At 40.2% G+C, this 24,042-nt stretch overlaps 1 protein-coding gene across 1 annotated transcript in view; it reads right to left on the bottom strand.

The window, feature by feature from the left end:
* The window catches only part of OCA2 (OCA2 melanosomal transmembrane protein), a 200,490-nt gene that overhangs the window by 43,790 nt on the left and 132,658 nt on the right, over positions 1-24,042 (bottom strand). Inside the window, exons 21-22 of the mRNA XM_075723222.1 lie at positions 20,894-20,987; positions 3,880-3,973 (exon numbers count right to left, since the gene is read on the bottom strand). Of these exons, the coding sequence (XP_075579337.1) occupies positions 3,880-3,973; positions 20,894-20,987 (188 nt within the window). The remainder of the gene's footprint in view (positions 1-3,879; positions 3,974-20,893; positions 20,988-24,042) is intronic.

The raw sequence follows: 24,042 nt of genomic DNA, 5'->3' as shown, positions 1-24,042 counted from the left end.
TGGGTTTGTGTCCATCGTCCAATTCACTTACTAGATCACATAGCACACCAATTACCTTTTATCTCTTCCCATTGACAATATGTTAATTAGAAACACAATGCAGGAAAAGTATAAGAACTTGGGGGGGGGGGGGGGGGCGGGGAACAGATGCACTCCAGTAAGTAACATGAAAGCTGAAAGAAACTTGAATTTAACAGTGAATAGTAAATTGAACAGGAATTCAAAATGGCCTAGATTAACAATGAAAAGGCAAATAGCTCTGTGTTTTGTATTTAATCTTATCTTTGTAAGATGGGAAAAAATAAGAGGACTGTGCCTGGAATGTTGTGTTCAGCTCTGCCTTCTGAATTATTAGAAGTACTAGGCACCAGTGGGGATCACAAGCACCCTGGGGAGCACCACTAGTGACTGGCCTCCAGCTGGACTTTGTGCTGCTGATCACAGCACTGAGAACCTCTGCCTTCTCCACGTCCTTTGTCAGCAGCTCATTTCCCCATCCAGTGGCAGGCTCACATGTCCCTTAATCTTCCTTTTGCTGCTGATATACCAGTATAAGCCCCTTTTTGTTGCCCTACCACCATGTATAACAGATTCAGAGGTAAAAACATTTTCATGGTGACAAAGTAAGTTTATTACAACATTTGTATATTCTAAAGGACATGGGAATCTTTTTCTTTCAGTGGAATGTAATGAACTATCAAGAAAAGCTCACAAGAGCCAGAAACAGCAAGTTGAATTCATAGCAACCGAGGGATCTTTTCTCACAGGCAAACTTGCTCTTCCCTTTGTGAGCACTGTTCAGACAGAACTGGTTTCTACATATGTTGACAGGTAATGTGGGAGAAGGGAACAAGACCTGAATGCATGCTGGGTAGGATGCTTGGTTGCACTGGCTAGCACACTCGCAACCAGGCATGTATGTTTGGGACCTGGTATCTCCTCAACCAGCAGTGTATTCTGGACACCAGGCTGCTTTAAGGTGCTTCAACACAGGGAGGAAGGGTCTATGCCTTTCTCCCTCCTTTCTCAGCATAATCTTACCCACCTAAAGCCATCCTACTGGGACCTCCTTACAGGCACAACACTTCCAGCACATGGGCCTGAGCTGCTTGGATAGTGACACTGGGACACCAGGGCTTGCTGTCTTCCCCTCACATTCCATGTCCAGCACTCTGGAAGGAGATGAGTGCCCCCAGGTCCTTGGGGAGGTAGGACTCTTGATCCAGGGAAGGAAGCAATTAGATGTGGATCTGAAGGGGGACGTCCCCCAGGATGCTAAATTTCTGACAGACTATAGCACTCATGGTCATTCAGGCATGCACCCCCCAGCACAGGATTTCTTCTGCTGAAGGCACTCCAAATAGAAGTGCATCAAGCTGGTCAGACCACAGCATTCGAGGCAAATTATCACACCTGGCCATCTCTGGCTCTGGCTGGGCAGTGCCGCTGTGCAAAGACACACACAGGAAAGGCTATGAGACCATCAGCCCTCTTACAGGACACGGAGCCTGTTCTTGCCTTTTCCTTTCTCTCCCTACGCAGAGAGTCATCATGATGCCTCTCACCACTAGGCACCCACAGCCTCCAGAGTGTCTCCACCCCTGTTGTGTCAAGGGGTACTCACCAGACATGCTTAGCAACTCTGCCCAGCATTCCTCCTCAGACCACCACGTCAAAACATGGTTAACGAAAAAACTGCTTTTAGCAAAGGCCCCTCTTAAACATAATTTTGGTTTAGCATGCAGGTGGGGAGGAAAGGTATGGAAAGTAACGTACTGTGCTATATGACCCCAGACACCACCCAGGACAGACATGTCATGGGTTTCTTGCACAGAGACACTTGAGAAGGACAAAACAATACCAGCCCAGGTTGCACTGAAGACACCTTAGCAAAAGTCAGGCAACAAAGAGCCATCATCTCCCCATACATAGTACCCATGATTTTTCCCTGGTGACTCACAGGGGTCTGCAAGATGAGAGAGTAACAATCTGTGTCTATGCTGGTAGAAGCACCGCAGGGGACCCTGAATAGGGATGTGAAACCTAGTGAGTGTTCCTGGGCAAACAGGGAAGAAATGCAGAAAAATCACTTTGTGCTTTGAGACAACCTTCATAAATAAAAGTAAGCAAGATCAAAATCCTCAAAGGATACATATAATGCCTCTTAATGCCAGGAGAAGCCTCAGAAAATATTGAATTGGGGCACAATCGACTGAAACAAATATTTTCCTAAGAAAAATTATAAAGGAGCTCATGATCTGCCAGCTCGGTGATTGAGAAGCCAGCAAAAGTGGGCTTTTATGTTCTTTCTGCTAATTAATACCCATTGCTATCTTCCTGTGACCACTCTGGTTCTCACATCTTGGCTCACAATGGCTACAGCCTTCCTCAGTAATCGTTTCCACTGAAAGCATATATATAGAAGGTAATTTCAGAACATCTGCATATTGTCATCAATCTTCCCACAGAATACATTCCAGTGAACACTGCTGAAGAAGATCTTTACATCCTTGTTCCTACTTTGGTGCTCAGTCAGCGTCATGGAAGATTTAAGAACATTTCATTACAAAATCTACATAGAATACACATTGTTAATGCTAAATACACATTAAATCCCCAAATGACAAGCTGAACATCTACAAAACATGAACACAACTATTCAGAAGCCCATTATTACTGTATCATCATCTTTTTTGTACAAAGGCTTGACTTCCAAGAAGTCTGTTAGCTATCACTATATACTGCATAAAACTGTACTGCAGTCTCAAAGGTCCTGACAACCAAGACTTTGATTTGATAGGCATTCTGTCTTCCTAAAACATATCATCAGAAGACTATGGGCGAAGAGATAAACTGTGTTATGAGGTGCACATGCACATAGCAAGAATTTTAGCAAGAACAGTTCAGATCATCTTTCTTTTTAAGGTTTTCATTGGCTCTGCTCCAGACACTCCCACATAATTAATCATATTAATTATGCAAGTTTGTAGGCTTTGAGGTAAACAATATAAAGGAAAGCTGATAGCGCTGAGAAACTAAAATAAACAATGTAAAGAAAAAAGAGAATAAATTATTGGTGTGAACTTAACAGTATCCTTTGCCTTGAATATGCAAAAAAATAAGCAAGGAATTATGTTTTAGTTAAATCAACTACACTTTAACTTCATGTCTAGTCCTCTATTTGCCAGTTTTCATTTACACCTTTCAACCGCAGTCTCAAAAACTGGAGGTGTTTGGAAAAATATTACATTGTTGCGTGCATTAAGTACATCTTGTCCCTTAAAAACCTGCCAATGAATGACCTGCAGAGGAACTTCCATTATTAAACAATTATTAATTATTAATTAAACAATTATTAAAGAACAACTTGAGCTTTTACTAGCTGCTCATCACACTTTCACTCTTAGCTGCTAAGCAGCTGGTCAAAAGAAGTAATTGCTTTTAGATAAGTAGGTGTACTCATGGGATCACAGAGTAAAGTTCTACTCAGTCTAAACTGGGACATGTCACTTTCTTCTGGCGATGGAACGTCCATGACAATGTGCAGATGAGAAACTACATTTAAACGGTATTTAACAACAAAACAACAATTTAGTATCACTACAGAGCTGAAGATAAGATTGAGGGTGATCAAAGCAAGAATTTTTGAAGCTTTGTTTCTCCTGGGCTTCCATTGTGCTCCCACCACCTTTATGCATTCTATCCAGAGTATGCAAAAATAAAGTGATCTGCCCTCCACCCGCATTTCAGTTGCTAAAAACAAATTAGGAACACAGGTCTATTTTATAGACTCTTTCTCCAGATTTTCTCCTTGGAAGACCCATTATTTGCCTAGAGAAAAAAAATGACAGATTTAAGGTAAGCAGTTTAAAATTGTACCTGAAAAACTCCATGAAAGAGAAGCCATAACCGTGCTGCTCAGCAATTCCTGCACAAACAACGTTCGCAGATGCTCCAATCAATGTTCCATTACCTGCAGTCCAGAAAACAAATACCTGTTTATAGTTGTGCTTTGTTTCTTACCCTTCCTCTGTTTATTCTGTGCTAAAGTCCTAAGATATATTAGTTAGAAAAGAAAAAACCAATTTGCGTTGCATAGGCTTGAAAAGAAATGTACAGACATTATCTCCACGTCCTATAAATAGCTTCACACTTTGAAAGATAAGCCTGGTATCATTCTCTGATTCTACATAAGGCAGAAATATAGGGAAGGAACATAACACCAATCTAGCAGTTGTCAAAATGACACCAGAGACTTGCATTCAGATAAACTTGCTGATTTTTTGTTTTACATACAAGAGGGTGCCATCAGATGATCTAAAAACAAAGGATGAGATAGTTTGAGGGTGCTAAGAAAAATGGATGCCTTGTTTCCTTACACAAACTTGACATTGACAAATCAGTGTCTTTTTTTATAGAGAGGGTAACTAATTGCTAAGATATATATTTTTTAAGCAAAAATTTAAAACACAATAAGTGGGACAATGGAGCAGAATGGATCTGTTTCACATCTCTCTGCTAAGGCAAAAGGATCACTGCAGATACAAAGTTTGCTTACCAAACCACAATAGTTCTTTAATACATAAAAGAACATAACTTTATTCATTGAACTTCACCATATTACATTATACAGGTCCCCTTAAGAGAGGAACACACCAAAGGAAAATAACTGAATGTTTATAATGTGCATCTATCTCTTGGAAGAACTACCTACTTCTCTTTTCTCCTAAGCTTTTTCTGGTAACTAATTTATTCCTGTGTGGCAATGTAAAGAAGTCAGGTATTCAGAGCTCAGAAAGACCAACCCATTTGCTATAGCTTTCCCATGAGTCATACCTCAGACTTAAGAAATGTTATATACTTGACTTAAAAAAAGCATATTTCTTCAGCAAATATTTCTGATCTCAAGCACGACTTAGGAAGTGACAGTGACTCCTACATCTGTTTCTTAACTGAAATTTTGAACAAAAGAGATAACAATCTAGGAGAAATTTTTTTTATACTTTGGCAAGTCATCTCTTTTTCCATACATCATTGCATTAACAATCCATTATTCTAAACGCAAGTCTTCCTTTGCTCCCATTGGCATATAGTTACTCTTCTCATTTTGGCCCTGTTAAACATTACTTCTTAGTGGAAACCAGTCTTCTGGTGTGACTTCGAAAGAAACAGATCAGAAGGCAATTAATGCTCCCATTAATTGCTTTCACTTAGTAAATATTTCAGGTCACCCAGAGATCAATTTACCAAAGAATAGGTCAGAATAAAGCAGAAGGGTTATTCCCCTAAGTATTCACACATGGTACTCATATGGCCTTCTGCTCCTGAAAGTACACACAAAATGAGCAGACTTCTAAAAATATTCTTAAAAAATAGTAAAAGACTCTTAAATTCAAGTAAAATGAAGTGACGGAGTTCAGAAGTAAGGAAAAGGAGAGAAAAGATGTGATGTGGCAACACTGGAGGAAGGAAGATCTTCCTCTTCTAATAAGAAAAAAGGAAGCAGAAAGAGCTTGACTGTGATAATTTTGAGCCTAGTTTGGACTCAAAGTCATACCAGAGTCAGTGGATACTGAGATACAGGTTTTTGACTGGTCATTCTAGGGACAGAGCAACAACTTTGAGAAACAACTAACCCCAAAAAGTCACGCAGGGCTTTTTTTGAAAAAAAGTTGATCTCGTGAAGGCTAAAGCTTTCCAAGAAAAAGCGCTTGCATGGCCAAGTTAAGATTTTTCCAACTGAGTTCAGAGAGAAAGCATGATTCTTATTCACTCCAGGAAGGTCAATTATCAATAACACAAAATAAGCAGCAAACTGAGATTTTCATCCTGGATTACAGATCTGAACATAGATATCCATTGTCTCAGGCAAGTGCCCTAAACAACACCTATTAAGAAAGGGAGACTGGTTTTGTTTTCTCATCAGCAGCCTCAAACACCTCTTGAGCTGATCTCACTATGGAACACTATGAAATCTTGCAGACAATGTGACATGAGAAAAAAATTCCCCCCCACTCCCTCCAAACCCAAATAGATATTTTATTTTATATCTTTAATTGTCCTTTTTTTTTTTTTAATTCCTATTTTTTCTGCTCTCCCGGGAGCTGTGCTAGGTGAGCTGCTTCCTACCTGCTCTGTTTTTAAGGCTTTGACCTTGCAAAGTAGCTGGAGCTGGGTGCAGAGGTCCTCTCTGCCTATGAGGAGTAATGTTGATGTTAGTGGAACTGCACGTCAATGGAAGGGTATATCCCTACATACTATAAAAGCATCATGGAGCATTCTTGTGAGACATCAAGGGCTATTTGTGACATAGGCTTCTTGCCATACACAGTGAATCACACACACACCCACACGTGCTTCAGGTGTGGAGAGAAAAGATGACTAACCTTACCAGAAGGCCAAAAAACTTTAAAAAATGGTGTCTCAGGTAGCACTGGTCATTAGGAACTGCACAGCTCATTTCCCTTCCCCTGTCTTTGCCTCAAAGCATATTTTAGTTACTTTAATACATGTTTAAAGATATGAAATTGAACTTAGAACATCAGCATTCCTGGTAGGCTCTGGCATGAGAAAGCCAAGACACAAAGCGTGTAGCTTAATGCAAAAACAGAATGAATGAATACAGCTGATGTTATTAGAGGAGTCAGACAGGAACACTTAAGGAATTTTCAATTCCAACACTAATCAGTACTCTACAGCCCCCAAATATTTCATAAGAGGTTTCTGCTCTACATGTAGCACAATCAGACATCACCTTATCAGAATAATATTACTGTAGACAAGGAAGATAGCTCTGGCTTCAAATTAAAGAAACAGGACTGAAACTGCTCTTTTCCCATGGCTGTGACTAGATACAGTCGAGATCTCCAAACAGCATGTGCTCTCCTATACTGTACATGGGCTATAGCAATGCCTTCACATAATTAAGTGTTATGGAAAGAGTTTCTGCTTCAGCAGTGAATTGATTTCCCGGAGTAGATTTCACCTGAGGATAAATTGTCACCTTAAATGTTATCTGAAAGGAGCAGCATTTCTTTTTCATTTGTTCAGAGTGCGTGTGCAGTTTAATTAGAAATTGGCTCATCAGGCTCCAAAGTACTACACTGAAATGAACAACAGAGGCAAACTTTTGTTTCTCCTCCCAGGAACATCTGTCTCCACAGCAGATGTGTAACTCAGTAGTGAAACAGCAATGCTGTGGCCACTGAATCATTAATCTGAAACTCTGAATAATTAATCTGAAATTAACCCAAGACTAGGTTAATGTACATGGAAACCTACACATGTTAAATTCATTCCAAGTGATGTAAATTAAGAATAAGTATTTTCTAGGACTTGACCCAATCTTGACTTCACCTTCACATCATCTTCAATCGTAAAAAAAATTAAGCTTAAAAAGCATAGCAAAGACTCTTGTTTGTTTGTATGCTCAAAATGTAATAATACACAGGTCAACTCTATCAAATAATAACATCGTAATAACCAATCCATTTTGATGATTCCTATTGTAACTTTTTTTGATGACTCCTACTGTAACTCATCCTTTATCACAAGGCAGATGGTTATTAAGAAACTGGATTCATTACAGTGAATCAAATATTATATTTCTGATATCAATAGTATGTGTTATGTATAAGGTAAGCCATATATTTATTCTGTGTATCTTTTCTGCCCTTTATTCTTGGTAGACTACAGGCATTATTGTCAATACTAACTATGCTTAATAATTTGTAAGCATGAAATAAAGAAAGACCTTTTTCTTAATGAAAAAAAAAAAAAATCTCACTTTGAAGTGTGTTCATAGAAAGATGCAGACATGTCACTTGAAGAGCTGCTGCTGCCTAGGATATAGAGAAGAAAATGACAAAGGAATCCTCATGGATCATACTCATTTTTCCATGGATGTGCCCTGGCTTTGCACAGTCATTGCAGAAGCACAGTAGAAGGTCTTCTACTGTTTCTGTCCAGAAAAGGTAACATAAAAGTATCTTTCTGATATTTCTCAGGGCAAATTACTTTGAACATCTTTAGGGAATGTGGAATCAACTTAAAAGTATTCAACAATTTTAGTTAATAAGAATAAACCTATCAAGAAAGATCCAAACCCCACATATTTAAAGGTGCCTTTGCATCTCCACCTAACTTAGAGGTACAAGCAGGAAGATGTTGAGAAGGTTTGTTAAGCCTGACTTGATACCTGCAGTATTCACCAGCCCTGCTTCTTCCAGCCTTCTGCTTCCATTTGTAGCTACTTCTCAACCCAGTGTTCAGTTATGACCCTCTGCTACATCGGTCCTTCAGAGACTGCCAAATTCAAACCCAGAACATGCACACCACAAATAATGCACCTCCCTTGGGCTCAGACAGAATCTCCCTCAGTAAACAGAGTTTGCCCAGGTGACTATAATCTGCAATGCACTGAAAAACAATGCTGGGAGAACGGATTAAGCTTACTAAAGGAAGCGGCTGGGAAATTGGAAAAGAATCATAACAAGAAAAGGGAGAGAGTTTGCTTCAATAACATGTTTCCTCTCACTTTAAGCCTCCTTCCCAGCTGCTAATTTTTACTTGTCAGCAGCACATCTATTATATCTAAATACCATCAGTTGTCAGGTGTCTCTTTGGTATTGCCCCCCAAGAGCAAGCCTAACCCTGGGTTTGCTGCATTAATATGTTTGCCTGAAGAATCGCCTCAAAGTGCCCGGCAGGATTAGTGTTTATTACTCAAAGCACTGAGAAATCAAAGGGAAGGGATTATCACTAATAAATCTATTTGGCCTAGCATGAGCAGCCTTCATAAATGGCAACTTTCTCAAATAAAAAGGAGATACTGTTGTATCTTGTGCAACAGCAAGCTTAAAAGTAGATTGCTTACAGAAAAGTCTTGCTTTGTTGTGAGCATTACAGACCACTTCCCCTCCACATGCTGTGGATAACAAGCTACACCTATGCTTTACTGATAGACTTCCTGCATTTTCTCTTCCCTGTATCTCTGGCTAGCTAATACAGAAGCAGAAAGTCTACCCTGTTTTCATGTCAACACAAGCCCTAAAAACAGCTTTTCCCTGACGTTGGACAAATATCTGTGCAAGGCCCAGTTTGACACAGGCACAGCTGTTTGCACTGCTTTGTCCCCAGACAGGGGCTGTCACTCTGAAACCAGGAGTTTGCTACAGAATCATGAATAATTTTAGGGTGAGGATTCTTAGCCCTGCTTTTTGCTGTAATCAAACCATCCCATTATAGTGTCAAAGCAAAATTTATTGAAGGAAGCCAGCTCCTTGCTTCCCATCCATTTTCAAAAGAAAATACTGTGCAGTCTCCCATATGCTTTACATCGTTAAATATAGGTAGACTGACATGTGCAGCTTCCTTTCCATAGCATATTCCATTTCTCTGCTTAAAGCACAAACTGAGCAAATGTAACAAATCTGGCTGCAGAAGTGAACACTGAATAGTTATGATTTTGATCAGCCTTACAGGAGACAGCCTTCATAGCTTTCAGAAATTTTCTGTTTCACACAAAACTAATCCAGATTTGCCTCATTAAATAAAACTATTTATATTAATCTGTTAAATGTCTACAAGTCTTGAATATCTTTTAATAATTTTTGTGTGTAAAATTTAACAAGCCTTGGGTAACCAAACTTTGCAGTAGATAAAGAGCTGCAGAATCAAGGCCAATTAAACCATTAACAGTCCCTAAAATAACAAGGAACTTGAAGTAATAGGGAGTAAGGGGGAGAAGGCATGCATGAACTTATTAAACATTGTTATATGTTATAGATTGCAGTCGTAAGATACCAACATTTTTTAATTTTACCTATTTGGAAACATTTTGAATGGAATGTTTCTGCATGACTACATACATATGGAGTTTACAGGAAAAAGAAACAAAAAAAATAATTTAAATCAAAGTTTTGAGTTAAGTTATCCAAAAGTTCATTGAACTGAATTCAATCCAACACTTTTAATCAGGTGAACTTTACCATTTTTTATCACCACTGCTATACCACCAGCAGGACAGTTACTGTAGGTATTGCACTATTCAATGGTCATTGCTTTCTTTTTGCTATAAGAAGAAAAGGTGAAATTTAAATTTGTTACTTTTCTACCAGAAGTGTGAAATAAATAAGGCAGGTTGCTGAACATCCTGCATTTATTACTTTAATGACATAAAGAAATCCATAAGATTCTTTCAAATCCAGACATCTGTAAAAGAGACGTAACACCTGAGGTGATCACTAAGGTAATCTCTCTCCTTGAAGTCAACTTATCCAGTACAAGGGTAAAATAAAGTAGTATAAAGAGGTATAGTGTCAGCAGTGTACTCTGACACACCATTCCCTCATGCCCTGAAACACATATTCAGTTAGGTTCCATTTAAAGCCTTTAATGCCACACATAAGCCCCAGCTTACACATTTTTTTTCTCTCCAATTTTTAGTTTCAGAGGCTAAAACTATATCAGCTCAATTTCACAGCTCCTCCACATGTGGCTCTATTATATTGAAAAATAGTTCCATGTATAGACACCTGCCACAAAAGTACATCATTCAACTGTCCTGGTTTCAGCTGGGATAGAGTTAATTTTCTTCCTAGTAGCTGACATGGTGCTGTGTTTTGGATTTAGTATGAGAATAATGTTGCTAACACGCTGATGTTTTTAGTTGTTGCTAGGTAGTGCTTACACTAGTCAAGGACTTTTCAGCTTCCCATGCTCTGCCAGGTGCACAAGAAGCTGGGAGGGGGCACAGCCAGGACAGCTGACCCAAACTGCCCAAAGGGCTATTCCATACCACATGATGTCATGCTCAGTATATAAACTGGGGGGGGTTGGACGGGGAGCAGCAATCGCTGCTCGGGGACTGGCTGGGCATTGGTGGGTGGGTGGTGAGCAATTGCATCGTGCATCACTTGCTTTGTATATTCTTTTATCATTATTATTATTATTATTATTTTCTCTTCCTCTGCTGTCCTATTAAACAGTCTTTATCTCAACCCACGGGTCTTACTTTTTTTTTCTAATTCTCTCCCCCATCCCACTGGGGAGGGGGAATAAGCAGCTGTGTGGTGCTTAGTTGCTGACTGGGGTTAAACCATGATATCAACTTTATCATAACTTACTTTAAAGCTGAGCAGAAAAAGATAATATTACTCAAAAAAAAAAAAAAAAGTGTCCCTCCATTAAGATATTTCAGAATATCCAGCTACTTTAAATTCAGATTACAACTTAAATGAAATTGTCTTTCAATTGGAGCCTACCTGTTATGTTTTACTGTGGTTTAAGTGCCTTATTTAAAACAGTTTCATAACTCCTGCTAGTGCCCCCTTTTGGTTTAGGTGTGCTAACTGCAACTATGTAACATATCTTTATTAATATCTGTATAAATAATACCTAGGGCATGATTATAACTTCCTTCAACTTCATACAGAGTGTCTGATTCATCAATATGAATCAATACGAATATTGCAGATGGGGGGGGGGGGGGATGACTCCTCTCTGCTGCACCACTCAAGGTGCAGAAAAGGGGGTATTACCCGGAAAGTGTCTGCAGAGGAAGGAAAGTAGATAAGGCAGTATTACCTTCTGGACTTAAGCATTCTGAAGCTTGCTAGAGCTTCCTTGTCTTGTTCTGTCTGATAGCCCAAATGCTACCTTCTAACTGAATGTACCTCTTCTGCTGACAGCTCTGCAGAGTCTGTATTCTCGTGTTGCAGCAGCTCACCAATACAACATAACGAGTTTGAATATTCTATATTATTCTGAAAACAGAAATGGCCAAGGCTTCTAGAAAGAACCTTCTGTAATTTATGATAAACAAATGCACAAAGCAAGTAAATAAAATTAAACAAAACTACACATATGCTTTGTAGGACTCTCCGATGTCATCTCTGATCATTATTCTATCTCCAATTTGCAGAACTTTATAGCATGCAGTTATTTTACACAGATTCAAAACCATTAATACAAGCATTTCAAATTCACCAGTAATGCAAGCATTATAATCAAGTGAGCTTGATATTGGGTATAAATTCTTTTTCTAAATCAATGTAAAATAGAATAGAATTCTACATATTACACACAGCTCTCTTCTTTTCCATCTTTAAATGTAAGATTTACCATCCAAACTAAATCCTCATCAGTACAGTTGAAACAGCATCCTTTACCCCATATACTTCATATTTCACCCTTAATAGCATACATAAATCTATATATGCATGTCTGACAAGGTAACTCTTTTCAAGCTTAGAAAAATGGCCTTGCTGAGAAAAATTGACTAGGCTTAATATGGCTTTTGTTTCCATATTAACTCAATGTCTCAAAGCCAAGCAGGCCTCTGATATTGCCTTAATACAGAAAAAGGTACGTCTGTCAAATGAACACACTCAGTTTTAGCTGGTTTTACATTTTACATTCACATCTTTCTTCTGTATATCTTATGTGCTGCAGAGGATTATCTTTGGTAATCTTAAAGATTAGAGAATCTCCTTTCTCTGCAGGGACTCTGATAATGAGCCTGGCTCTCACACCAACAACTTTACCACACTGCTGGGCTTTTTAAGAACTTGATACTGAAAAAGTGTGAAGATGGCCCAGAGTCTGAATGTCATGAAAGTGCTAAGGAAAACAGCAGCTGGGTTTTTATAGACAGTTACAGATTCTGGCTGTTCCAGAAAGCAGCAAGAGGATAGTTTGGGCACTCAATTATCAATCGAGAGAAAAGATTCCTTGTGCTTATATCTGATGATGCTCTTCTTCATGCTATAACAAACCCCAAAACTTTCAGTTAACACTTGAATGAGATCTTCATTAAGAACTAGCAAGGAGTACCACCATTTAATGGACAGCAATCACAGTTTATGTCCACATTACTCATTTCCATCATTGCAAACTTCACAGAAACAATTCAAAGTAAACTCAGAAAGCAAATCATATGTTAGTGTAAGACATACAAAATACCTGCTGTATTTTGCTTCTAGGTCCATACAATTTAGAGGCATAATACTGCTAAAGACTGCACTGAGGTCTTTAAAGAAAAACTGTGAGACACTTCCTAAATTTCCTTATTTGTTTTGCCTGCCTTTCAAAGTCAAGAGCAGCAACATCCTTTTCCTTTTGAAAGATCTCAAGTCACTCTCATTTCCTACAACACCACCCTTTGATTTGGATTATGAGTTTTATATCCATAGACAAAATACTTATCTAAATCAGGGCTGTCTCACCCACAAAGCTTTAAAATAAGCCCCAGAATTTCTCATCATTAAAAGACTCCTTTAGAAACAACAAGAACTTCCAATACCAGTGTCCTGCTTAAAACCAAGCTCAGGTAGGTATATTCTCTCACTAAAAAATTTTCCTACAGTTTCAATTAAACATTGTATACAACAATTAATTTCAAAAACAGAGCTGAATAGTGCTCCTCTTAACTGCTATATTTTTACACCATATATTTGGTTCTTGAAAGACATTTTTAATCTTTCAAATTGAAAAGTCTTACACAAGTTTAATCTATTGTAACTATAAAATAACCTCAAAGGATCTACAGTTGGGCTTTTTTCATAATATTATTATATATTTTAATATATTTTATGTTTTATTGAAAGCTATAACTTTTCCCTCATATTGCAAAGAAGGAGGGTTGATTTAGGAATATAAACAATATTTCTAGGTTTATACCTTCAGTGTGTCTGAAGCTTTAAAACTAGTTTACTATTTTATTGAGCAGAATCAGCAGGAATAATAAATCAGTGATACTCCACTGTGCAAAGCCCCATCAGCATCAGGGACCGAAGGAGGGATGCCAAGAGGCAGAATAGCTATAGCACTGGACCACTGAGAGAAATCCCACTGTTTAGCTACACTGTGGGTTGCACTCCTTTAACAACTGTAATTAGCACAATGTCCTGTGGATAATGGATTTTATTCACACCTGGGCTTTGACCCTGTAAGGTTAGAAGAAAAGTGCCAGCAGCCCCCTCCTCCTACCTCCTTTCTTGAAGTAGAGGCTACAGCCGAGATTGCGTGGCTGGAATAAGACAGCTGTATGCATCCTAAAGATTGCCTCTTTCTGCAGAATTATGACAATGATGATTTTCAGGTGTTGTTTTCCAGGAAAATATACAGCAAAGAAAAATAGTGTAAAACTATAAACTGCAGAAAATGTCCCCTTTGGACCACAGCAATAGTCACTGTAGCAGAGAAATACCAACCAAAGGGATATTCCATATCATATGATGTCATGCTAAACAAAAAAAAATGACGAGTGTTGGCCAGGGGGACATGGCCACTGCTCGGGGACTGGCTGAGCATCAGTCAGTGGGTGGTGAGTAATTGCATTGTGCATCACTTGTTTTGTATATTCTTTTATCATTATTACTCTTTTCCCTTCCTTTTGTGTCATATTAAATTGTCTTTATCTCAACCCATGTGTTTTACCTTTTTTCCGATTCTCTCCCTCATCGCACTGGGGGGAGGGAGCGAATGGCTGTGTGGCGTTCAGCTGCCTGCCGGGTTAAACCACGACAGCCATGAAAGACAGAAATTTAATAGCAGCAGCTCTCTCTTTTGGGAGACACTGCTGAAGATGACAACAATGTGGCAGTTATACTGGCGAGGGTCTCTTGATCTTCCTTGAGATTGACTCAATCTTTCTTTCATTTCCAGAACAACAGCTAAAGCAATGAAGGAAAATTACTGTCTTTTCGCATCCTATCATCTTCCAACCCCATAGCTGCCTGTGCACTTTCTGACAGTAGAAAAAAGTAATTGCACCCACTGGAAATTTTTCGGGACAAAATGTTGCATGGCATTTTCCAAGACAGGCACAAATGCTAACGCTCCCTTCACAGACACATAAGCATACAACAGTATTTACCCTGAACCCCAGAAATGCTATCAAATTACCAGAACTGAAGCTCTGCATTGTGCAGTAAACAACTAACCCTAAAATATGTAGTTATAATGTATAATTTCATCAGAGTCTTCTACAAAACATCTTGTTTACCAAGTTCCTTTGGTTGCATGAGCAGTGATGAGATCCAATCTCTTACCTTAAGCACCAGGCAGTAATGATATAATTGTCATCTACCTCTTCCACAATGGGATTAGCCTACCTTGAGAATTCCTTCACACCACTTCAGTGTTGATAAGACTTTTCTTTGGGAAATAATTTTTAAAGGCCATCAACGGTTTCTTTTTTTAAAAAAAAAGCTCTTTTTCACTCACTTTCGGGGTGGGGGCTATGAGATCTTTTAAAACAAAAGCTTTTCCACACCTTCCCAGTTGCCCTTACACAATAGATACGGGGCTCTGGAACTTGAGGGCCAGGCAAATGAGGATGTAGGTGAAGGTCCATCCAGGAGGTTGCCTAGGGCGAGTCAGTCAGCCCCACGCATTATGACTGCCCCTGTTAAGAAAACAAGGAGGGTAACCATCATAGGCGATTCCCTCCTGTGGGAAACAGAGGCCCCAATATGCTGTCCAGACCCATCCCACAGGGAAGTCTGCTGCCTCCCTGGGGCCGGGGTTAGAGACATTATTAAGAAACTCCTCAATCTGGTACGGCCCTTTGATTATTACCCTCTGTTTGTTATGCAGGTTGGCAGTAATGAGGTTGCGGAGAGAAGTCCAAAAGCAGTCAAAAGGGACTTCAGGGCACTAGGATGATAAGTTGAAGGATCAGGAGCAGAGGTAGTGTTTTCCTCAATCCCACCAGTGGCAGGGAAGAATACTGAAAGGAACAGGAAAGCCCAGCTGATTAACAAGCGGCTCAGAGGCTGGTGCCATCGGTGGAATTTTGGTTTTTTTGATCATGGGGAGGTTTACAAGGCACCAGGCCTGCTGGCAGTAGATGGAGTTCAGCTATCTCCAAGGAGGAAAAGGATTCTCGCTCATGAGTTGGCGGGGCTCATCGAGAGGGCTTTAAACTAGGTTCAAAGGGGAAAGGGGATATAACCAGGCTCACTAGAGAGGAGCCTGAGGATGGCATGGCAACTTTGGGGGTGAAATCAATAGCCCAGCTCAAGTGCACCTACACCAATACACGCAGCATGGGGAACAAACAGGAGGAGCTGGAAGCCATTGTGCAGCAGGATGGCTATGACATAGTCGCCATCACAGAAACATGGTGGGATGACTCTCATGACTGGAGTGCTGCACTGGATGGCTTAAGCTTATTAGATCTTCAGAAGGGATAGGCAAGGAGGGAGAAGCGGTGGGGTGGCTCTGTATGTTAGGGAGTGTTTCAACTGTATAGAGCTCAACAATTGTGATGACAAGGTCAAGTGCTTATGGGTAAGGATGAGGGGGAGGGCCAACAAGGCAGACGTCCTGCTGGGAGTCTGTTACAGACCACCCAAGGAGGATGAAGAGATAGATGAAGCATTCTATAAGCAGCTGGCAGAAGACTCGCAGTCACTAGCCCTTGTTCTCATGGGGGACTTCAACTTGCTGGACATCTGCTGGAAATACAACACAACAGAGAGGAAACAGTCTCGGAGGTTCCTGGAGTGTGTGGAAGATAACTTCCTGACACAGCTGGTATGGGAGCCTACCAGGGGAGGTACCTCACTTGACCTGCTGTTTACAAACAGATAAGAACTTGTGGGAGATGTCATGGTTGGAGGCCGTCTCGGGATATGATAGAGTTTTCGATTCTTGGTGAAGTAAGGAGGAGGGGCAGCAAAACTGTTACCATAGACTTCCGGAGGGCAGACTTTGGCCTGTTCAGGACACTGATTCGTAAAGTCCCTTGGGAGACAGTCCTGAAGGGCAAAGGGGTCCAGGAAGGCTGGGCATTCTTCAAGAAGGAAGTCTTAAAGGCACAGGAGCAGGCTGTCCCCATGTGCCGTAAGACGAACTGGCAGGGAAGACAACCAGCCTGGCTGAACAGGGAGCTTTTGCTGGGACTCAGGGAAAAAAGAAGAGTTTACCACCTTTGGACAAAGGGGCAGGCAACTCAAGAAGAGTACAGGGATCTCATTAGGTTATGCAGAGAGGAAATCAGAAAGGCAAAAGCCCAGCTAGAATTCAATCTGCCCACTGTTGTAAGAGATAATAAAAAATGTTTCTACAAATACATTAACAACAAAAAGAGAGCCAAGGAGAATCTCCAACCTTTATTGGATATGGGGGGGAACATTGTCACTAAGGATGAGGAAAAGGCTGAGGTACTTAATGCCTTCTTTGCCTCAGTCTTTAATAGCCAGACCAGTTATCCCCAGGGTAATCAGCCCCCTGAGCTGGAAGACAGGGACAGGGAGCAGAATGGAGCCCCCATAATCCAGGAGGAAGCGGTTAACAACCTGCTACACCACCTGGACACTCACAAGTCTATGGGGCTGGATGGGATCCAATCGAGAGTACTGACGGAGCTGGCGGAGGAGCTTACCAAGCCACTCTCCATCATCTATCAGCAGTCCTAGTTAACAGGGGAGGTCCCAGATAACTGGAGGCTTGCCAATGTGACGCCCATCTACAAGAAAGGCCAGAAAGAGGACCTGGGGAACTACAGGCCTGTCAGCCTGATCTCTGATCAGGTGCTGGGGAAGATTATGGAGCAATTCATCCGGAGTACGCTCAACAGACATGTGCAGGTCAACCAGGGGGTCAGACCCAGCCAGCATGGGTTCATGAAAGGCAGGACCTGCTTGACCAACCTGACCTCCTTCTATGAACTGGTGACCCACCTGGTGGATGAGGGAAAGGTTGTGGATGTCATCTACCTGGACTTCAGCAAAGCCTTTGTCACCGTCTCCCACAGCATTCTCCTGAGGAAGTTGGCGGCTCACGGCCTAGGCAGGTGTACTCTTCACTGGGTAAAAAACTGGCTGGGTGGCTGAGCCCGGAGAGTTGTGGTGAATGGAGTTAAATCCAGTTGGCGACTGGTCACAAGCAGTGTTCCCCAGGGCTCAGTTTTGGGGCCAGTCTTTAATATCTTTATCAACAATCTGGATGAGGGGATTGAGTGTGCCCTCAGTATGTTTGCAGATGACACTAAATTGGGTGGGAGTATTGATCTGCTTGAGGGTAGGACGGCCCTGCAGAGGGATCTGGACAGGCTGGATCGATGGGCCAAGGCCAATTGTATGAGGTTCAACAAGGCTAAGTGCCGGGTCCTGCACTTGGATCACAACAGCCCCATGCAACGCTACAGGCTTGGGGAAGAGTGGCTGGAAAGCTGCCTGGCCGAAAAGGACCTGGGGGTGCTGGTTGACAGCCAGCTGAACATGAGCCAGCAGTGTGCCCAGGTGGCCAAGAAGGCCAACAGCATCCTGGCTTGTATCAGGAATAGTGTGGCCAGCAGGAGCAGGGAGGTGATTGTGCCCCTGTACTCAGCGCTGGTGAGGCCACACCTGGAATACTGTGTCCAGTTTTGGGCCCCTCACTACAGGAAAGACATTGAGGTGCTGGAGCATGTCCAGAGAAGGGCAACGAAGCTGGTGAAGGGTCTGGAGCACAGGTCTTATGAGGAGCGGCTGAGGGAACTGGGGTTGTTTAGCCTGGAGAAGAGGAGGCTGAGGGGAGACCTTATCGCTCTCTACAACTCCCTGAAAGGAGGTTGTAGTGAGGTGGGTGTTGGTCTCTTCTCCCAAGTAACAAGCGATAGGATGAGAGGAAATGGGCTCAAGCTGCACCAGGGGAGGATTAGATTGGATATTGGGAGAAATTTCTTCATGGAAAGAGTGGTCAAGCACTGGAACAGGCTGCCCAGAGAGGTGCGGGAGTCCCCATCCCTGGAAGTGTTAAAAAAACGGGCAGAGGTGGCACTTGGGGACATAGTTTAGTGGGCATGGGGGTGTTGTGTTGATGGTTGGGCTGATGATCTTAGAGGTCTTTTCCAACCTTAATGATTCCTAGTTTTTACTTTCATTAAAAAATAATCCAGCCACCAAGCCAGGAAATACGAAATTATTACTCTGCCCTTAATTGGTTTAGTGGTGGACTTGGTAGTGTTAGGTTAATGGTTGGACTGGATGATCTTAAAGGTCTTTTCCAACATAAATGATTCTATGATTCTGTGATTCCCTAACAATAAGCTTTTAGTTTTGACATGGGAAGTCAGAAGCATTAATTTTCAAGCTAACACTCCTATGAGACCTTTTCCAGTATAACTTAGCATATGCTCAGCTTTGTCGTAATAGAACACAGTCCGGAGAGTCTAAGGTTTTTCTAATAATGATAATGATCTAACTTTTTATCCAAATATTTGTATGGAGCCTATCTGAACACCTGGGCACATCCTATGGATCTCTAGTGATTTAAATTCAAATAATTCCTATGGTACTGCTTATATTTTTACTTTTGTTTCATACTGCATACACACAGATGTCTCTGTTAAAATCCCAGCAGCCCTTCAACAAATCAAATTAAAGGAATTTGGGTTAAGATGATAACTGATACTTTAGGAAAATCAGCTGAGATTTGTAAAGGCTCCAAAGCTAGTGAAGTGCCTCCCACTCAGAATATGTCAGCATAATCTGGCCAACCTCATATTCCTTATGCTTTTTTTTATTTTTAATCTGAAAGTTTAATGAAATCAGAGTATGTTCAGTGATCAGCAAATTGTGAAGAAAGATGATATTTTTATGGCAAAGTTCTATATAAAGACATGTTGATTATTCAAATCATTGGTTTTAAAGAGGAACAGATTAAAGTCACAATATAATGATGAGTAATGATGAGTACAAAAAGATATTCCTCAAATGAATAACTGTAGTTTGGTATAAATTGTCCTGCCTTTGCAACACGCTCTTAAAATTCAATCTTAAATTACATCATAATAATCTTTGTTAGGCATAAGGTCACTTGTACTAGCAATCACTTAGCTAAATAAACAAACCAGAACTTGTATTACACACAAAACTGGTTTTAGTTTTAATCTCTGTAATGTCAAGGAAACTATTTGGAGGGGCATGGAGGGAGAGAAGGGGTGGATTCATTGCATAGCACCATTTTATCCCTTTTAACTTTATTTAACCTAACTACCCAAATATTTAAGGATCAAAACACAGCCCAACACAATGTATTTAGCATTAAAATTCTCAGTAGTAAAAAAATAATACTAACTTTATTTCTCATTAAAAACTTACACATTTAAATTGCACTTAGTACACTTGCTATTTGGAAAGGCTGTACTGTAACACCTTCATAAGTATAAACATTAATTTAAAAACTACTGGATGGCTATTCTTTTTTATTGTTATAACAAGTAAAGAGGAAATCCTGGGCCTACAAGACATACATGGTACATTTTCAATTTAGAAAAAAAAAAGTAATGAAATCATCTACTTGTTTTGTGCTAATGCACTGACAATACAAGAAATCCCAGTTAACACCAAGATGGGCACTAGGAGAATGGCTATTAGCTTTCATTATTAGAGGTACATTTCCCAAAGACTTCAAAAAGTCTTTCCTTAGAGTGAGGAGTGTTAAATAGGTCAGCAAATGGATACTCAAACCATTTCGGTAAGCCAGCCAGAAAACCTCCCAGTGACTTCAGTAGACTTTGAATCAAGCCTTCAGATCTCAGTTATTATATATTTTCTGCATCTTTTCAATGAGCAATGATGGGTCTCTGTTCTGAAAGCTAAATGTATCTTTGTATTTTCTCTCACAAAAGATCAGAACCACATAAGTACCATCTGGACTGCTTCTTTGTGTGTCTGTATTTTATGCAGATATGGGCTTCAAACACAGACTGCAAAAATCCTACTGTAGCAGCAGACAGTGACTGGGCTCCTTATCCAGGAGTCCTTTGAAGTCAAACAGAGCTGGATCAGGCCCTCCCTATGCCTTGCATAATAAAATCATTGAACCTATTGTGCCAGTTTATACATGCCATAATTGCATACTTATTATCTTATGTCAGCTTTCTCACATAGACTCTTACCTCCAAGGCATGCACCCATGGCCAATGAGAAGATTAATGGTTTCATAGGCAAGTTAACATCGGGATCTTTACTGAGGTTGAGAAGCACAGGAATCTGTGGTTTAAGAAGAAAAGAGAGAGAGATTCAGGAGACATTAACCAACCATCAGCACAATATAAATAAAATAATTGAAGTAAACAACTTAAAACACCAGCAAGTCTGAAGAATAACTTGGGTTATTTTTCTTTTTTTCTTTTTTTTTCTTTAATTAGTATCTTTGCATCATATTCTTGTTCTGTGCTCACTTTTCCCCATTGACTCTGTTAGTCCCACAAGCCAAAGAGGAGGTATTGGCAACATTAGCCAAGCCTGGCACAGGTACTGCTGACAAAACTGTGGATCTCTTAAAATTATGAGTGCCTCCCATTAGATCCTTCTAGTTCAACAGGAACTGACAGTGACTATAAATCAGTTCCTGCCCCCCATTTCTTGAAACCTAAAGGACAGAGCTATATCCCCTCTTCTTGCTGGAAATAACTGTAAGAGGTGTCCAGACCTTCACAAACAAGATGGCTGTAGATCATGTGTCAGTAACTAAAAAATTCCTGAATCCTTGTTATAATCCAAATTGATCTGTTAGGGAAAAATTAAGAAAGATCAATGTGGCAGGTTTCTGAATTCATAAGCAGAACTGAGTTATTTTACTTTTTATTCTAACATTTACCAGATAATGTAGATTTAGTTCACTGGGAAATATTTGCAAGTTTTATGAATTTCATTTAGTTTTTTTAGCAAATAAAATAAAAAAAAAAAAACCTGAAAAGTCAAATGAGGCTTGTAGGGAGACATAATAGACTTCATCAGGCAATTGGTATAGAGCCCAAAAATACAGCAGGCGGGCTTTCTAGTAGCACCAGGTCTCAGTCAGTAACACCTTTCAAAGCTAAACAACTTTCGCCTTAGTTGGGAAAACCTGGTCTGAGTTCAACTTAATTGTGTAACCACTTGGTTTGAAAGAAAAGTGTAATCAGTACCTGTAGAGAGGTCATTAGCAAGGGGAGAGGTGATAACATTATTAACCTGTTTTTAATGTGCACAGAGGTTTATGGGACCAAAACAGAGAGAGAAAGAATAAGCAAATGTGGAAAAGTGAGAGATCAAGCAGGAAGGGATTTGTGGAAATAGCTGTGATATGCCTTAAAATTAATGCTTTCTCAGAGTCCAGGATATTAAGTAGTGAATAGAGTTATGACTTTTAATCCTCCAATTTGTCATTTGAATGTATTTCACAGGTCCCCCTTAAGGGGTATAATATCAGAGATGGCAAAGCTCCTTCCTGAAAAATGTTTTCACTGATTGCTGACTGATGCTCACCTTTACTGACTGTGTGTGTTCTTTTGGTATGGAGCAATATATAGGCTTTATGAAGAGTTACAACTTTTTCCCCCTCCCTCCTGCCAGTGGTGCTAATCATCCCTCTTAAATCCTCTGATTAACCTAGTTAAGTTAATGTCTAAACAATTAATCTTAAATTGTACATTGCCTGAAGATATCAATTTCTATTTTAAGGCCTAAAGAGTCAGCATGCTCAGCATCTTGTCTTTTTTTTTTTTTTTCCCATGAAATAGTCATGAAAGATTTCATTTCTCCCCACAAACTTTGTTTCTCTCAAACCATCACTGCCAGAACATGATATGCAATTCAAATTGGAGAAAAGGAGGCTGAGGGGAGACATTATCGCTCTCTACAACTTAAAAGGAGGTTGTAGCAAGGTGGGTGTCGGTCTCTTCTCCCAAGTAACAAGTGATAGGACAAGAGGAAATGGCCTCAAGTTGCACCAGGGGATGTTTAGATTGGAAATTAAGAAAACTTTCTTCACCAAAAGAGTTGTCAAGCATTGGACCAGGCTGCCCAGGGAAGTGGTTGAGTCACCATACCTGGAGGTATTTAAAAGACGTGTAGATGTAGTGTTTAGGGACATGGTTTAGTGGTGGACTTGAGGATCTTAAAAGTCTTTTCCAGCCTAAATGATTCTATGATCTGCAATTAGCCCATCTCTGATGTCAAAACTACAGCAAGCACTAACATATGCAGGAAAGAAACAACTTGTGCATCTAAAACAATGTTTTGGAAGCAGGATCTCTAAAAATGAAGTAGCAAAGATCCACTGATAATGGTGGTGACAATAGTTACTTTTATGAGCCTGGATCTTCCCAGGCAATTCAAGTGTAGATATGGTGCTTACGGACATGGTTTAGTGGTGGTGTGTTAGGTTTGTGGTTGGACTTGATGATCTTAAAGGTCTTTTCCAACCTAAATAATTCTATGATTCTACTTTATATTTATTTCAAAACAATGTTGTGTTTCACCATAAAACAAAGTTTAAACACAAATACTGAAATCACAGGATAAACCATCTTGCTCAACCTAAATAAAGCATTTTTTCTTACTATATAATTTTGACCAGAGAACCAAAAATGATTATTTAGTTCCTTGGAATTATTTGCAAGTATCCTGAGGTACTACAGTAACTTGCTTGTTGCAGGACACATTCCTGAATTATGCAGACTAGTAAACCCTTTTTAAATTAGACAACTCCTTGTGTGTGCCCTGCCCAGCACAGAGAAGGTGGGTAAGTAGAGTGGATTAAAATTAGTATCCTATTTTCTTGCTGTTGAGGTCAGTCCTAAAGCTGTTGCCAGCCAGGTCCCAAGTGCAGAGCAAGTAAGGCCATTTTCACACCCCCCTGGTGGGAACCATGCAGAAAGCAGAGCCCTACAGACCCCCAGGAGCCCCCTCCCTAATTACGACACTGTGAAGAACAGGGGAAGCAAGAAACAAAACAGAGATTGTGGACAGAAAGTCCATGAGGTAACTCTCTTCTAGGTATTTGCAGCCACATATGCATAATACTCCCGTCAGAAGATTTGGTTCTCTGTATAGGGAAGGAGTTTAACATCAGGAGCTCTCAGTGTCCTGTAAATTTTTATTGAAAGAAGACACAGAAACCACCCAGAAGAAAGTTGCTGAACAAAGGTTTCAACTCACTATGTCTTCTTTGAAACACAAAGATACATTGCAATGTATCAAGAGAAGGTGCAATTGTGTAATGTGCTTGAATCTCCATTTCTTAAATTCTTAAACCCAACAAAGTATTTTAGGAGCTCAA

The sequence above is a fragment of the Pelecanus crispus genome, chromosome 1 (assembly GCF_030463565.1).
Source record: "Pelecanus crispus isolate bPelCri1 chromosome 1, bPelCri1.pri, whole genome shotgun sequence".
Taxonomy (NCBI): Eukaryota; Metazoa; Chordata; class Aves; order Pelecaniformes; family Pelecanidae; genus Pelecanus; species Pelecanus crispus.
The sequence above is the reverse complement of the archived record's forward strand: the minus strand, read 5'-3'. Positions and strand labels throughout refer to the sequence as shown.